At 43.6% G+C, this 16817-nt stretch overlaps 1 protein-coding gene across 1 annotated transcript; it reads left to right on the top strand.

Moving 5' to 3' along the window:
- The first annotated feature begins 471 nt into the window (after positions 1–471).
- On the top strand, positions 472–10066 carry mal2 (mal, T cell differentiation protein 2). The gene is made up of 4 exons (XM_024389393.2): positions 472–1053; positions 3068–3238; positions 6865–7053; positions 9407–10066. Exons 1-4 carry the CDS (start codon positions 937–939, stop codon positions 9476–9478), a joined length of 549 nt encoding a protein of 182 aa, XP_024245161.2. The 5' UTR covers positions 472–936; the 3' UTR covers positions 9479–10066.
- Positions 10067–16817: the final 6751 nt, after the last annotated feature.

A 16817-nucleotide genomic window follows, 5' to 3' on the forward strand; every position in this document is an offset into this window, starting at 1 on the left:
GGCACAGCGGCAAGGAAAAAGTCCCTAGAAGAAAGGAAGAAACCTGGAGAGGAACCAAAAGCCTAAACATTCACTGCACCGGTAACTTTAGGAATACAGTACAGCCAGTGAAAATAGATCAGTCCTTAATTGGACCGACTCTGTCTAACGTTAACAGCATGTGCAGCTTGGGGTTATGTCAACAGGAGCTGAGTTTATCCACATATTCCAGGGAAACATTAACCTGGCGGGGCTTTTCTAGCCTGTTACTGCCCCTGTATGAAATAACAATCACTCTCTCATAATACCGTTCTCACTCTCCCTGACAATATAGATAAGTGACAGACAGGACTCTTGCTCTATTCAATTCAGAGGCTTGCAGGTGTAGGCTATGGGTACGCCCCTAATGGCACCTTAAACGTAGTGCACTACGTAGGGCGTGAGGTGCTATTTGGTGACGTTTCTCTGTGGGTCATGGTTATTGAGTAAACAACTTAAGTTGTGCAATTATTTACCTAAACCATGAAGCTGTTTCAGCGAGCAGATAAATCACAGCTCTGCTTTCCGTTTCTCAGACTCCTCTCACCTTGGCATTTTCTCCCCCTGCAGGTAGACTAATATTGACTTTAGAGTGGCCTATCAACATCTGTGGAAGTTAATCGGCATCACTGCATCTAGTCTGTATCGTATTTTTTTTCACGTAAGGGATTCTATAGTAGAGCCTATCTCTCATTTTCTCAGGCACGTTCAATTCGTAGCAGATTCATCTTTAGCGAGTCGCGACAGAGAGATCGGGGTGAGGTATTGCGGTAACTGCGACTGCCTCCACTCTGCGGGCGAGTAGAGGTGGATAAAGTGAAAGGAGGAGCCGTGCACCTGTTAGACCAGTTAGGGACACATGACTGCAGAAGAATTTGCCTGAGTTGGTGTCCTTTGTCGAGATACAAGACGGGAAGGATGTCGGAGCCAGCGACGAATCCTGCGGTGACAGCATTCCCAGCGCCGACGATATCTTTGCCATTGGGACTACAAATATTGAGGACGTACTCCGGTGCTCTGATCTGCTTGGAAATTGTGAGTGTCGCATCTCTATTTCTGACTATGAGTTTTGTGAGCAAATACATCACCGGTGGTCAGATAGATTCTGGTTACACCCTTGTTTGAAGAAGGCCTACTTGGGGAAACTGCAGTCTAATCGATAGTCTCTATTAATTCTGCTTAATTAATTTAGTTCATTTGAGTTTTAGGATTAGCTTTTTCATCGCAGAGGTAGTTATGTATATCACTATCAGAGGAGCCAGGCAGGTAGCGTCATAGTAATGGGAGTTCAATCATCACTGTATTTAGGCTGTGTTTTACTAACGGCATATGGGCGACTCCCTATTGTACAATCTGATAGTGTAGGACTGATAGGAGCAGAACATGCTGTACATTTTGTCATTGTGAAGTAAACAACAAAATAGATACAACTGTTATCCAGCTAAATAGTATAGTAGTGTGTTACTAGGCCTATAAATAATCTGTGTTCAGTTCAATAACAGCCTGCTCCTTTTAGGCCTTTAAATAATCTGTGTTCAGTTCAATAACAGCCTTCTCCTTTTTAAGCCTATAAATACTGTGTTCAGTTCAATAACAGCCTGCTCCTTTTAGGCCTATAAATAATCTGTGTTCAGTTCAATAACAGCCTGCTCCTTTTAGGCCTATAAATAATCTGTGTTCAGTTCAATAACAGCCTGCTCCTTTTAGGCCTATAAATAATCTGTGTTCAGTTCAATAACAGCCTGCTCCTTTTAGGCCTATAAATAATCTGTGTTCAGTTCAATAACAGCCTGCTCCTTTTAAGCCTATAAATAATCTGTGTTCAATAACAGCCTGCTCCTTTTTAAACCTATAAATAATCTGTGTTCAGTTCAATAACAGCCTGCTCCTTTTAGGCCTATAAATACTGTGTTCAGTTCAATAACAGCCTGCTCCTTTTAAGCCTATAAATAATCTGTGTTCAATAACAGCCTGCTCCTTTTAGGCCTATAAATAATATGTGTTCAGTTCAATAACAGCCTGCTCCTTTTAAGCCTATAAATAATCTGTGTTCAATAACAGCCTGCTCCTTTTAGGCCTATAAATAATCTAACAGCCTGCTCCTTTTAGGCCAGTTCAATAACAGCCTGCTCCTTTTAGGCCTATAAATAATCTGTGTTCAGTTCAATAACAGCCTGCTCCTTTTAAGCCTATAAATAATCTGTGTTCAATAACAGCCTGCTCCTTTTAGGCCTATAAATAATCTGTGTTCAGTTCAATAACAGCCTGCTCCTTTTAGGCCTATAAATAATCTGTGTTCAGTTCAATAACAGCCTGCTCCTTTTAGGCCTATAAATAATCTGTGTTCAGTTCAATAACAGCCTGCTCCTTCTAGGCCTATAAATAATCTGTGTTCAATAACAGCCTGCTCCTTTTTAAACCTATAAATAATCTGTGTTCAGTTCAATAACAGCCTGCTCCTTTTAGGCCTATAAATACTGTGTTCAGTTCAATAACAGCCTGCTCCTTTTAGGCCTTTTAGGCCTAAATAAATAATCTGTGTTCAGTTCAATAACAGCCTGCTCCTTTTAGGCCTATAAATAATCTGTGTTCAGTTCAATAACAGCCTGCTCCTTTTAGGCCTATAAATAATCTGTGTTCAGTTCAATAACAGCCTGCTCCTTTTAGGCCTATAAATAATCTGTGTTCAGTTCAATAACAGCCTGCTCCTTTTAGGCCTATAAATAATCTGTGTTCAGTTCAATAACAGCCTGCTCCTTTTAGGCCTATAAATAATCTGTGTTCAGTTCAATAACAGCCTGCTCCTTTTAGGCCTATAAATACTGTGTTCAGTTCAATAACAGCCTGCTCCTTTTCACAAATGGAAATCGTACCCTGTTGTCAGGCCTAGGATGCATTTTAAATAAACGGACATTCATGTCATGATCAGATCTCACAGTCTGGTCAAACAGTCTCGATATTCCTAAAGCATTTATTATGTCACAAATATCAAATCAGTCTTGACGTATGATGACTTGTCTAACAAATCTTCTCTATTCTGTTCTTCCAGATATTTGGAGGGCTAGTATGGATCCTGGTGGCCTCCTCCAACGTGCCCGTGCCCCTGCTACAGGGCTGGGTGATGTTTGTCTCTGTTAGCACGTTCTTCTGTTCCAGCGTGTACCTCCTCCTCTTCCTCCTGGGATTGGCTGACAGGATCAACACCGACTGGAACCTGATGGTGAGTCAAGGAACCGGTCACAAAAAAACAACTCATTCTTGGGAAACAGGTTGGGAGCACTGAAAAACCAGCAGAGGTACAGATCTTCTTACCGTCAGATATACACAGGTATACTGACGTCACATGACATCATCAGAGGTAGAGTCTTCCTGGTCTGTTTGGTTTGTCACTTCAGGGCTGTCCAACTCCAGTCTTCTTGGTCTGTTTGGTTTGTCACTTCAGGGCTGTCCAACTCCAGTCTTCCTGGTCTGTTTGGTTTGTCACTTCAGGGCTGTCCAACTCCAGTCTTCTTGGTCTGTTTGGTTTGTCACTTCAGGGCTGTCCAACTCCAGTCTTCTTGGTCTGTTTGGTTTGTCACTTCAGGGCTGTCCAACTCCAGTCTTCTTGGTCTGTTTGGTTTGTCACTTCAGGGCTGTCCAACTCCAGTCCGGGAGAGCTACTGGTTGGTGCAGGGTTTAGTTCCACCTTGGCACTAAACACAATTCAAATGATAAACAAATAGTAGTCTTCAGTCTGGACATTTGCTATTTGAATCCGATGAATTTGGAGATCACCCTGCAAATCAAACACAATAGCTTTAGAATAGTCAGGAGACATGTTCTTCAGGAGCCTCATTCAAATGCTTCCGACTCCATAGCAGTTCCCCTTAACTCCTGAAAGGATGTTCCATTCAGTATCATGTCACTACAGATGTAGAACAATCCTGCTCTTTGATAGTCCTAATTACAGTACAGAGGATGTCTTTCCCAGACAGGTGTGTGTGTAATGACACACCGAGTGAAACATTGCACCACACCTACTGAGTATGATCTCATCACAACTTTAGTCATGAGGGTGCCTCTACACATGCAGGTATCAAAACTGACCTGAAACACATGACAGACAGCTTGATCTACTAGTCTGTCAAGAAACTTAAAGCCATGTAACAGGGCCGAGTGCACATTATAATGGCAAGAACACACTGCATGTGCTGGGTGAGACACAATGTAAAAGCGTCTGTCATTTAATTTACTGAAAAACAACGGTCCCTAGGCAGACCCAGTCAGTGTTGTGCCAATCAGTCCTCACACTGATCCCAGCTCTGCTGCTACTGGCCCTGATCCCAGCTCTGCTGCTACTGGCCCTGATCCCAGCTCTGCTGCTACTGGCCCTGATCCCAGCTCTGCTGCTGATCCCTGGCCCTGATCCCAGCTCTGCTGCTACTGGCCCTGATCCCAGCTCTGCTGCTACTGGCCCTGATCCCAGCTCTGCTGCTACTGGCCCTGATCCCAGCTCTGCTGCTGCTGGCCCTGATCCCAGCTCTGCTGCTACTGGCCCTGATCCCAGCTCTGCTGCTACTGGCCCTGATCCCAGCTCTGCTGCTACTGGCCCTGATCCCAGCTCTGCTGCTACTGGCCCTGATCCCAGCTCTGCTGCTACTGGCCCTGATCCCAGCTCTGCTGCTACTGGCCCTGATCCCAGCTCTGCTGCTACTGGCCCTGATCCCAGCTCTGCTGCTACTGGCCCTGATCCCAGCTCTGCTGCTGCTGTGCCTAATGTGTCCTCAATGCTTTCCCCACATATTTTAATTATATTTCTGCCATTTAGCCGATGCTTTTATCCAAAATGACTTTGCCACACTTGCACATAATAACTAACATGAAGTACTAATGACTGACTGCACTAGAGGTTGACTTGAAGGGTACTGCCTACACTACTAGCTACAGTACAGTACTGACACAGGTTGCGTCCCAAATGACAGTAGTAGTGCACTATATAGGGAATAGAGTACCATTTGGGACCTATCCACAGACAGCCCTCAGACCCACCAGGCTCCAGTTCTTCTCCTAAATGTGTGTGTGACAATGAGTGTGTGTGTGTGACACAGCTACTGTGTGTGTGCTCACACCAGTGTGTGTGTGGTGTGTGTGTGTGTGTGTGTGTCAAAGATGTGTGTTGTAGTGTGTGTGTGTGTGTGTGTGTGTGTGTGTGTGTGTGTGTGTGTGTGTGTCTGTGTGGCCCTGTGTCCCCATGTGTGTGTGTCTGTGTGTGTGTGTGTGTGTGTGGTCATCTTATAGGACAATGAGAAAACAAAGCTTGTGACACAGCTACTGAGAGAATAGTGAGCTCACACCAGACAATGGCCAGTCTGTGGGCCCTGAGTCCCCATTGTCAACAGTCTGTGGCTACCTACGAAATTGCAGCCTTATTCATAAGGCTCAGGTCAAACGTAGGTCAAAGATGGTGCACTATATAGGTAGTAGGGTGCCATTTGGAAGGCAGTTGGTCTCTTACTGTAACCCCCTATCTCTCTGGAAGGCGGCCGGTCTCTTACTGTAACCCCCTATCTCTCTGTGAGGCGGCTGGTCTCTTACTGTAACCCCCTATCTCTCTGGGAGGCGGCCGGTCTCTGACTGTAACCCCCTCTCTCTCTGGGAGGCAGCTGGTCTCTTACTGTAACCCCCTATCTCTCTGGGAGGCGGCCGGTCTCTTACTGTAACCCCTATCTCTCTCTCTGGGAGGCGGCTGGTCTCTTACTGTAACCCCCTATCTCTCTGGGAGGCAGCTGGTCTCACTGTAACCCCCTATCTCTCTGGGAGGCAGCTGGTCTCTTGCTGTAACCCCCTATCTCTCTGGGAGGCGGCCGCTCTCTGACTGTAACCCCCTATCTCTCTGGGAGGCGGCCGCTCTCTTACTGTCACCCCCTATCTCTCTGGGAGGCGGCCGCTCTCTTACTGTCACCCCCTATCTCTCTGGGAGGCGGCCGGTCTCTTACTGTAACCCCTATCTCTCTGGGAGGCGGCCTATCTCTCTCTCTTACTGTAACCCCCTATGTCTCTGGGAGGCGGCTGGTCTCTTACTGTAACCCCTATGTCTCTGGGAGGCGGCTGGTCTCTACTGGTCTCTTACTGTAACCCCTATGTCTCTGGGAGGCCCCCTATGTCTCTGGGAGGCGGCTGGTCTCTTACTGTAACCCCCTATCTCTCTGGGAGGCGGCCGTCTCTTACTGTAACCCCCTATCTCTCTGGGAGGCGGCCGGTCTCTTACTGTAACCCCCTATCTCTCTGGGAGGCGGCTGGTCTCTTACTGTAACCCCTATCTCTCTCTCTCTCTGGGAGGCGGCTGGTCTCTTACTGTAACCCCTATCTCTCTGGGAGGCGGCTGGTCTCTTACTGTAACCCCTATCTCTCTGGGAGGCGGCTGGTCTCTTGCTGTAACCCCCTATCTCTCTGGGAGGCGGCTGGTCTCTTACTGTAACCCCTATCTCTCTGGGAGGGCGGTCTCTTACTGTAACCCCTATCTCTCTACTCTTACTAACCCCCTATCTCTCTGGGAGGCGGCCGTCTCTGACTGTAACCCCTATGTCTCTGGGAGGCGGCCGGTCTCTTACTGTAACCCCTATGTCTCTGGGAGGCGGCTGGTCTCTTACTGTAACCCCCTATGTCTCTGGGAGGCGGCTGGTCTCTTACTGTAACCCCCTATGTCTCTGGGAGGCGGCTGGTCTCTTACTGTAACCCCCTATCTCTCTGGGAGGCGGCCGGTCTCTGACTGTAACCCCCTATCACACGTGATTTTCTCAATACATTCAATGAGACCTGACTACTCTCAATCCATATTATAACCCCGTCTTTCCATCTTCATTGCAGGATGTGCTGTACCACTTCACAGCACTGCTGTTCTACTTCAGTGCCTTGGTGCTGGAGGCTGCTGTTACAGCTGCCAGAGGGGTCCTCAGGAGTACCAACAGCTCCATACCAGGATGTGTAACAGCCCCTAGTGGAAATATACTCACCTTCCTGGACAACAGACAATACAGTATTAACGTGGCAGCTACGGTCAGTGTACACTAACACACAATGTCAAGGCTATCTGTAATGCAAATGGTGGTTCACTGATCAGATCAGGCTTTCAATTCAAATTCTTCATACTGTACGTGCCTGTTTGAGTTTGTCTGGGTTGATAAACCAAATGAAAATTCACAGAACTGCAAACCCGGCCCATCTGGTTGTCACTAGTTACCAAAGTCAAAGATGTTGAATATCAATGCATGAAAATGCATGAAAAGAAAAATCATCTTTTTGATCTTTTAATTTAAGGTTTAAATCAGATTTTAAGAAGATAAACTGTAGAAATCGGTGTGGTTTATCCATAATTATGACTTTGTGGTAACTAATGACAACCTACTGGATCTGGCACTCCAGGCAGACAAGCAAACGATCAGTTATTGGAATGGATTCTTCCAGTGTTATAAACCCAGAGGTCTGTTACTACTATAACATGTTATTATAAACCCAGAGGTCTGTTACTACTATAACATGTTATTATAAACCCAGAGGTCTGTTACTACTATAACATGTTATTATAAACCCAGAGGTCTGTTACTACTATAACATGTTATTATAAACCCAGAGGTCTGTTACTACTATAACATGTTATTATAAACCCAGAGGTCTGTTACTACTATAACATGTTATTATAAACCCAGAGGTCTGTTACTACTATAACATGTTATTATAAACCCAGAGGTCTGTTACTACTATAACATGTTATTATAAACCCAGAGGTCTGTTACTACTATAACATGTTATTATAAACCCAGAGGTCTGTTACTACTATAACATGTTATTATAAACCCAGAGGTCTGTTACTACTATAACATGTTATTATAAACCCAGAGGTCTGTTACTACTATAACATGTTATTATAAACCCAGAGGTCTGTTACTACTATAACATGTTGTTATAAACCCAGAGGTCTGTTACTACTATAACATGTTGTTATTATACTACTATAACATGTTATTATAAACCCAGAGGTCTGTTACTACTATAACATGTATTATAAACCCAGAGGTCTGTTACTACTATAACATGTTATTATAAACCCAGAGGTCTGTTACTACTATAACTGTTGTTATAAACCCAGAGGTCTGTTACTACTATAACATGTTGTTATAAACCCAGAGGTCTGTTACTACTATAACATGTTGTTATAAACCCAGAGGTCTGTTACTACTATAACATGGTATTATAAACCCAGAGGTCTGTTACTACTATAACATGTTGTTATAAACCCAGAGGTCTGTTACTACTATAACATGTTGTTATAAACCCAGAGGTCTGTTACTACTATAACATGTTATTATAAACCCAGAGGTCTGTTACTACTATAACATGTTGTTATAAACCCAGAGGTCTGTTACTACTATAACATGTTGTTATAAACCCAGAGGTCTGTTACTACTATAACATGGTATTATAAACCCAGAGGTCTGTTACTACTATAACATGGTATTATAAACCCAGAGGTCTGTTACTACTATAACATGTTGTTATAAACCCAGAGGTCTGTTACTACTATAACATGTTGTTATAAACCCAGAGGTCTGTTACTACTATAACATGTTGTTATAAACCCAGAGGTCTGTTACTACTATAACATGTTGTTATAAACCCAGAGGTCTGTTACTACTATAACATGTTGTTATAAACCCAGAGGTCTGTTACTACTATAACATGTTATTATAAACCCAGAGGTCTGTTACTACTATAACATGGTATTATAAACCCAGAGGTCTGTTACTACTATAACATGGTATTATAAAAGGTCTGTTACTACTATAACATGTTATTATAAACCCAGAGGTCTGTTACTACTATAACATGGTATTATAAACCCAGAGTTCTGTTACTACTATAACATGTTATTATAAACCCAGAGGTCTGTTACTACTATAACATGTTGTTATAAACCCAGAGGTCTGTTACTACTATAACACAGGGATGTTTTTAGAGCCTTGGTGAGGTCGTATATCAGTGTTCTACTGTTGACAGTGAACGGATGCTGTGCTTCGTCCTGACAGCCGTGTCCATTTCTGTATTGGTAGCTCCTGTACTGCACACAGCTATTTTCACAACGTTTCATTACCAAGGAGACCAAACACAACAGCTCTGTAGTAAACTCCTCATCTAAGTCAATGTTATTCAGTAAATTGAGCTGTAGGCCTTTGCATTCCATGAGTTAATGTTTGGCCGTTGTTCTATCGACTCTATACTAGGTAGTTTGTTCAGTGACGTTGCTGGTGCTGTACTCTATAGCTGCTGCTATTACACTAGGTGTCATTGCCCAAGGCTTTCTGTGAGTTAGCCTAACCTTTTTGTTGTTGTTGTTGTCCTGGTTCTCCTCTAGATATTTGCCTTTGTGGTGACACTCTGCTACGCCTGCAGCATGTTCATGGGCTTCAGGAGGTGGCAGATGTGACACGGAAGAAGGAAAACGCACCATCTACAGTTCAAACTCCTACCGTGCCGTCAAGACGTTGTCACGCTGTCTGTTTATTACATGTGTATAACAACTTTTTTTTTTTAAAGAGTATTTGTTGCTATGAGACCAAGACAGAACACTTTGTTGTATCTGTCATGTAATAACAGCACACCAGGCGTTATGGCTAAAGCTACCAGATGTTGTAGTTCATATGTTAGTGCTTGGTTTCTGAGGCCCCACATGTAATAACAGCACACCAGGTGTTATGGCTAAGCTACCAGATGTGTTTAGTTGTGTGATCAATAGTGTAGATTTTATTTATTAGTGTTTGATTCCCTGTAAAATGAATTAAACTCTGGATCAGAAGAGACCTATAACTGATTAAATAACAATAATGGGACAGTTATATTTTCCCCTTGTAGAATGTCTAACTTTTTTAGAGCAACATGGAAAACTGTTAAACATACTACATGGGACAATTATCATCATAATCACTTAATGACATTATGTGAATACCTACTGGAATATATTGAGTATATTCTGTGATTTCTGAAATGCATTTTTACAAATAAATAACTTTTCTTATCTTGTCGATACAAGTTGTATTTTTATATTTGGCTAGTTTAGCAGGGCTTCACCAGAAGGGGGAACTATTCTCACAAAGACTGTTTTTAGCGGGGAGAGTTATTGGCTCATCAGCCCTGCTGGTTATTCAGGAGCCAGTTCAAGTGTCCCAGAGGTTAAATGGGCTACTGGAGGTGGTTGGACCAGATGCCTTTGTTGTCAGTTGAAGGGAAAGGAACTTTGCCGCTACCTCTCTCTTCAACCAAGGTGAATGAACTGAGGAGGAGTCTGAAGGGAAGAGGAGACTCCTCTTGGAGGACAGTGTCGGTTGATGAAAGTGCTTCAGGCCTTTAGACTTCATCAGGGTTTTTGGTGTCAGTTGATGAAAGTGCTTCGGGCCTTTAGACTTCATCAGGGTTTTTGGTGTCGGTTGATGAAAGTGCTTCGGGCCTTTAGACCTCATCGGGGTTTTTGGTGTCAGTTGATGAAAGTGCTTCGGGCCTTTAGACCTCATCAGGGTTTTTGGTGTCGGTTGATGAAAGTGCTTCAGGCCTTTAGACCTCATCAGGGTTTTTGGTGTCAGTTGATGAAAGTGCTTCAGGCCTTTAGACTTCATCAGGGTTTTTGGTGTCGGTTGATGAAAGTGCTTCGGGCCTTTAGACCTCATCGGGGTTTTTGGTGTCAGTTGATGAAAGTGCTTCGGGCCTTTAGACCTCATCAGGGTTTTTGGTGTCGGTTGATGAAAGTGCTTCGGGCCTTTAGACCTCATCAGGGTTTTTGGTGTCAGTTGATGAAAGTGCTTCGGGCCTTTAGACCTCATCAGGGTTTTTGGTGTCGGTTGATGAAAGTGCTTCGGGCCTTTAGACCTCATCAGGGTTTTTGGTGTCAGTTGATGAAAGTGCTTCGGGCCTTTAGACCTCATCAGGGTTTTTGGTGTCAGTTGATGAAAGTGCTTCGGGCCTTTAGACCTCATCAGGGTTTTTGGTGTCAGTTGATGAAAGTGCTTCGGGCCTTTAGACTTCATCAGGGTTTTTGGTGTCAGTTGATGAAAGTGCTTCGGGCCTTTAGACTTCATCAGGGTTTTTGGTGTCGGTTGATGAAAGTGCTTCGGGCCTTTAGACCTCATCAGGGTTTTTGGTGTCAGTTGATGAATATCTTCATACACGACTGGTCAAACGTTTTAGAACACCTACTCATTCAAGAGTTTTTATTTTGTTTTTACTATTTTCAACATTGTATAATAATAGTGACGACATCAACACTATGAAATAACACATGGAATCATGTAGTAACCAAAAAAGTGTTAAACAAATCTAAATGTGTTTTATATTTGAGATTCTTCAAATAGCCACCCTTTGCCTTGATGACAAGCTTTGCACACTCTTGGCATTCTCTCAACCAGCTTCACCTCGAATGCTTTTCCAACAATCTTGAAGGAGTTCCAAAATATGCTGAGCACTTGTTGACTGCTTTTCCTTCGCTGTGTGGTCCGACTCATCCCAAACCATCTCAATTTGGTTGAGGTAGGGGGATTGTGGAGGCCAGGTCATCTGATGCAGCACTCCATCACTCTCCTTCTTGATAAAATAGACCTTACACAGTCTGGAGTTGTGTTGGGTCATTGTCCTGTTGAAAAACAAATGATAGTCCCACTAAGCTCAAACTAGATGGGATGGCATATCGCTGTGGTAGCCATGCTGGTTAAGTGTGCCTTGAATTCTAAATAAATCACAGACAGTATCACCAACAAAGCACCCCCACACCATAACACCTCCTCCTCCATGCTTCACGTGGGAAATACACATGTGGAGAACATCCGTTCACCCACACTGAGTCTCACAAAGACACAGCGGTTGGAACCAAAAATCTCCAATTTGGACAAATTTCTAATGTCAATTTCTCATGTTTCTTGGCCCAAGCAAGTCTCTTCTTATTATTGGTGACCTATAGTAGTGGTTTCTTTGCAGCAATTTGACCATGAAGGCCTGATTCACAGTCTCTGAACAGCTGATGTTGAGATGTGTCTGTTACTTGAACTCTGTGAAGCATTTATTTGGGCTGCAATGTCTAAGGCTGGTAACTCTAATGAACTTAATCTTCAGCAGCAGAGGTAACTCTGGGTCTTCCATTCCTGTGGCGGTCCTCACGAGAGCCAGTTTCATCATAGCGCTTGATGGTTTTTGTGACTGCACTTGAAGAAACATTCAAAATTCTTGAGATTTTCTGTATTGACTGACTTTAATTTCTTAAAGTAATGATGGACTGTTGTTTCTCTTTGCTTATTTGAGCTGTTCTTGCCATAATATGGACTCGGTCTTTTACCAAATATGGCTATCTTCTGTATACCACCCCTACCTTGTCACAACACAACTGATTGGCTGATAACTGATAACACATTAAGAAGCAAAGTAATTCCACAAATTAACTTTAAACAAGACATACCTGTTAATTGAAATGCATTCCAGGTGACTACCTCATGAAGCTGGTTGAGAGAATGCCAAGAGTGTGCAAAGCTGTCATTAAGGCAAAGGGTGGCTACTTTGAAGAATCTCAAATACAACATTTATTTAGATTTTTTTAACACTTTTCTGGTTACTACATGATTCCATATGTGTTATTTCATAGTTTTTATGTCTTCACTATTATTCTACAATGTAGAAAATAGTACAAAATAAATAAAAACCCTTGAATGAGTAGGTGTTCCCAAACTTATGACCGGTAGTGTACACTGTACATGATTCAATTATAATTATGTTTTGTTTTTTATTTAACCTTTATTTAACTAGGCAAGTCAGTTAAGAACAAATTGTTCTTGATGGCCTACCCAGGCCAAACCCAGACGACGCTGGGCCAATCGTGCATAGCCCTATGGGACTCCCAATCATGGCCCGGATGTGATACAGCCTGGATTGGAACCAGGGACTTGTGGACCAGTAACGCCTCTTACACTGAGATGCAATGCCTTAGATCGCTGCACCACTCGGGAGCGAGAGATTAACTACATTAATTACAGTGCAGTCAGCAGTCCAGTCAGTTATTCCTACCACAGAGGGAAATACTATCAATCAGTGGTTATGTGGTGATCCTAGAGGACGGTGAACACATTAAATACCCTATTTCAGCTGCCTACAGTGAAATTCCTGGGCTCCATATCAGACAAATTAGCGCATAATCTTGAACCCGTAAGGAGGAAGAAGATGTATGTGTCTACACGTGGGGGAAATATCTCAGTGTTCGTCCCAAATACATCCTATTCCCTATACAGTGCACTACTTTTGACCTGAGCCCTGGTTGGTAGAGCATGGCACTTGCAACGCTAGGGTTGTGGGTTGGATTCCCAAGGGGGGCTAGTATGAAAATGTAGGCACTCACTACTGTAAATCGCTCCGGATATGAGCGTCCATCTGTAGGGAGTAATACAGTATCATCTGTAGGGAGTAATATGGTATCATCTGTAGGGAGTAATACGGTACCATCTCTAGGGAGTAATACAGGACCATCTGTAGGGAGTAATACAGGACCATCTGTAAGGAGTAATACGGTACCATCTGTAGGGAGTAATACGGTACCATCTGTAGGGAGTAATACGGTACCATTTGTAGGGAGTAATACAGGACCATCTGTAGGGAGTAATACGGTACCATCGGTAGGGAGTAATACGGTACCATCTGTAGGGAGTAATATGGCACCATCTGTAGGGAGTAATACAGTACCATCTGTAGGGAATAATACAGAACCATCTGTAGGGAGTAATACGGTACCATTTGTAGGGAGTAATACGGTACCATCTGTAGGGAGTAATACGGTACCATCTGTAGGGAGTAATACGGTACCATCTGTAGGGAGTAATACGGTACCATCTGTAGAGAGTAATACGGTACCATCTGTAGGGAGTAATACAGTACCATCTGTAGGGAGTAATACAGTACCATCTGTAGGGAGTAATACGGTACCATCTGTAGGGAGTAATACGGTACCATCTGTAGGGAGTAATACAGTACCATCTGTAGGGTAATAGTACCATAGGGAGTAATACGGTACCATCTGTAGGGAGTAATACAGTACCATCTGTAGGGAATAATACATCTGTAACCATCTGTAGGGAGTAATACGGTACCATTTGTAGGGAGTAATACGGTACCATCTGTAGGGAGTAATACGGTACCATCTGGGAGTAATACGGTACCATTTGTAGGGGTAATACAGTACCATCTGTAGGGAGTAATACGGTACCATCTGTAGAGAGTAATACGGTACCATCTGTAGGGAGTAATACAGTACCATCTGTAGGGAGTAATACAGTACCATCTGTAGGGAGTAATACGGTACCACCTGTAGGAAGTAATACGGTACCATCTGTAGGGAGTAATACGGTACCATCTGTAGGGAGTAATACGGTACCATCTGTAGGGAGTAATATGGTACCATCTGTAGGGAGTAATACAGGGAGTAATACGGTATCATCTGTAGGGAGTTATACGGTATCATCTGTAGGGAGTAATACAGTACAATCTGTAGGGAGTAATACGGTACCATCTGTAGGGAGTAATACGGTACCATCTGTAGGGAGTAATACGGTACCATCTGTAGGGAGTAATACAGGGAGTAATACGGTATCATCTGTAGGGAGTTATACGGTATCATCTGTAGGGAGTAATACGGTATCATCTGTAGGGAGTAATACAGGGCGTAATACGGTATCATCTGTAGGGAGTTATACGGTATCATCTGTAGGGAGTAATACAGTACAATCTGTAGGGAGTAATACGGTATCATCTGTAGGGAGTTATACGGTATCATTTGTAGGGAGTAATACGGTACCATCTGTAGGGAGTAATACAGGGAGTAATACGGTATCATCTGTAGGGAGTTATACGGTACCATCTGTAGGGAGTAATACAGGGAGTAATACGGTATCATCTGTAGGGAGTAATACAGTACAATCTGTAGGGAGTAATACAGTACCATCTGTAGGGAGTAATACAGTACCATCTGTAGGGAGTAATACAGTACAATCTGTAGGGAGTAATACAGGGAGTAATAGGATAGCATTTGGGACACAACCCCATACTTGGGGGGAAACTTAAGAACCTCTCAGATATGTGCAACCTATGGCTTTGACAGTGTGTTGTCAATTTTAACACACCTCCACCTTTTTGACCTCTGTGGCTTCGCTGACCCACATTAGATGCAAGCGAAACCCTATAGTCTGTATTCTGAACCATTCTAAGTGTGTTCTGGCAGTTTAGGCCTGAAGTGGAAGTAGTGGTTCTGATTTGTCTATTGGCAAAATAGACTTACTACGTAGCTGTACAATAATACCGTGGAAAGCCCTGATGATACACTACATGACCAAAAGTATGTGGACACCTGGTCGTCGAACATCTCATTCCAAAATCATGGGCATTAATATGGAGTTGATCCTCCCTTTGCTGCCAAAACAGCCTCCACTCTCCTGGCAAGGCTTTCCAGCAGCTTTAACAGCAGCTCAGCGCCCCTGAACGTCTATATGTATCCAGGTTGAGCCGAGCTGGCCTGCTGTTAGGAACAGAAAACTACATGAATCCCAAATGGCACCCTCGTCCCTATCTAGTGCACTACTTTTGACTAGGGCCTATAGGGGCGTCATGTATATGGGCCCTGGTCAAAAGTAGTGCACTACTTAAGGAATAGTGAGCCACTTAGGACACGACCGGTGTGTTACTGTAGACACACTCAACTGTCTGTCTGTGTCGTGCCTTAAAAACCCTGCTGCCTCATGGACAGCAGGAAGGGGACACATAGCTGGCCACTGACCCATCACATCACTTGTTTCTTCAAGTCTTACGTTGTCCATTCACTCTGTTTACGTCTCAAATGGCAACCTAGTCCCCATCTAGTGCATTATTTTTGACCGGGCAGAAACCCTCTGGGGTAGGTAGTGAATAGAATGTTGTTTGGGACGCATCCTCTGTCTTCCCCTCAGTCAGTCAGCCTTGACTTGACATGATCACTTGTGCTCCAGAATGATCCTGAACATTGGTTTTGGCGAGGGCAGCGTCCCCATTCCAGCACACGACACCACAGCAAAGACTAGACCACTGTTAGACAGACTTTATGTTAAGACTAGACCACTGTTAGACCACTGTTAGACAGGCTTTATGTTAAGACTAGACCACTGTTAGACAGACTCTGTGTTAAGACTAGACCACTGTTAGACAGGCTTTATGTTAAGACTAGACCACTGTTAGACAGACTTTATGTTAAGACTAGACCACTGTTAGACAGGCTCTGTGTTAAGACTAGACCACTGTTAGACAGGCTCTGTGTTAAGACTAGACCACTGTTATACAGGCTCTGTGTTAAGATTAGACCACTGTTAGACAGGCTCTGTGTTAAGACTAGACCACTGTTAGACAGACTCTGTGTAAAGACTAGACCACTGTTATACAGACTCTGTGTTAAGATTAGACCACTGTTAGACAGGCTCTGTGTTAAGATTAGACCACTGTTAGACAGACTCTGTGTTAAGACTAGACCACTGTTAGACAGACTCTGTGTTAAGACTAGACCACTGTTAGACAGGCTCTGTGTTAAGACTAGACCACTGTTATACAGGCTCTGTGTTAAGATTAGACCACTGTTAGACAGGCTCTGTGTTAAGACTAGACCACTGTTAGACAGACTCTGTGTAAAGACTAGACCACTGTTATACAGACTCTGTGTTAAGACTAGACCACTGTTAGACAGGCTCTGTGTTAAGACTAGACCACTGTTAGACAGGCTCTGTGTT

Source organism: Oncorhynchus tshawytscha, unplaced genomic scaffold (genome assembly GCF_018296145.1).
Source record: "Oncorhynchus tshawytscha isolate Ot180627B unplaced genomic scaffold, Otsh_v2.0 Un_contig_1711_pilon_pilon, whole genome shotgun sequence".
Taxonomy (NCBI): Eukaryota; Metazoa; Chordata; class Actinopteri; order Salmoniformes; family Salmonidae; genus Oncorhynchus; species Oncorhynchus tshawytscha.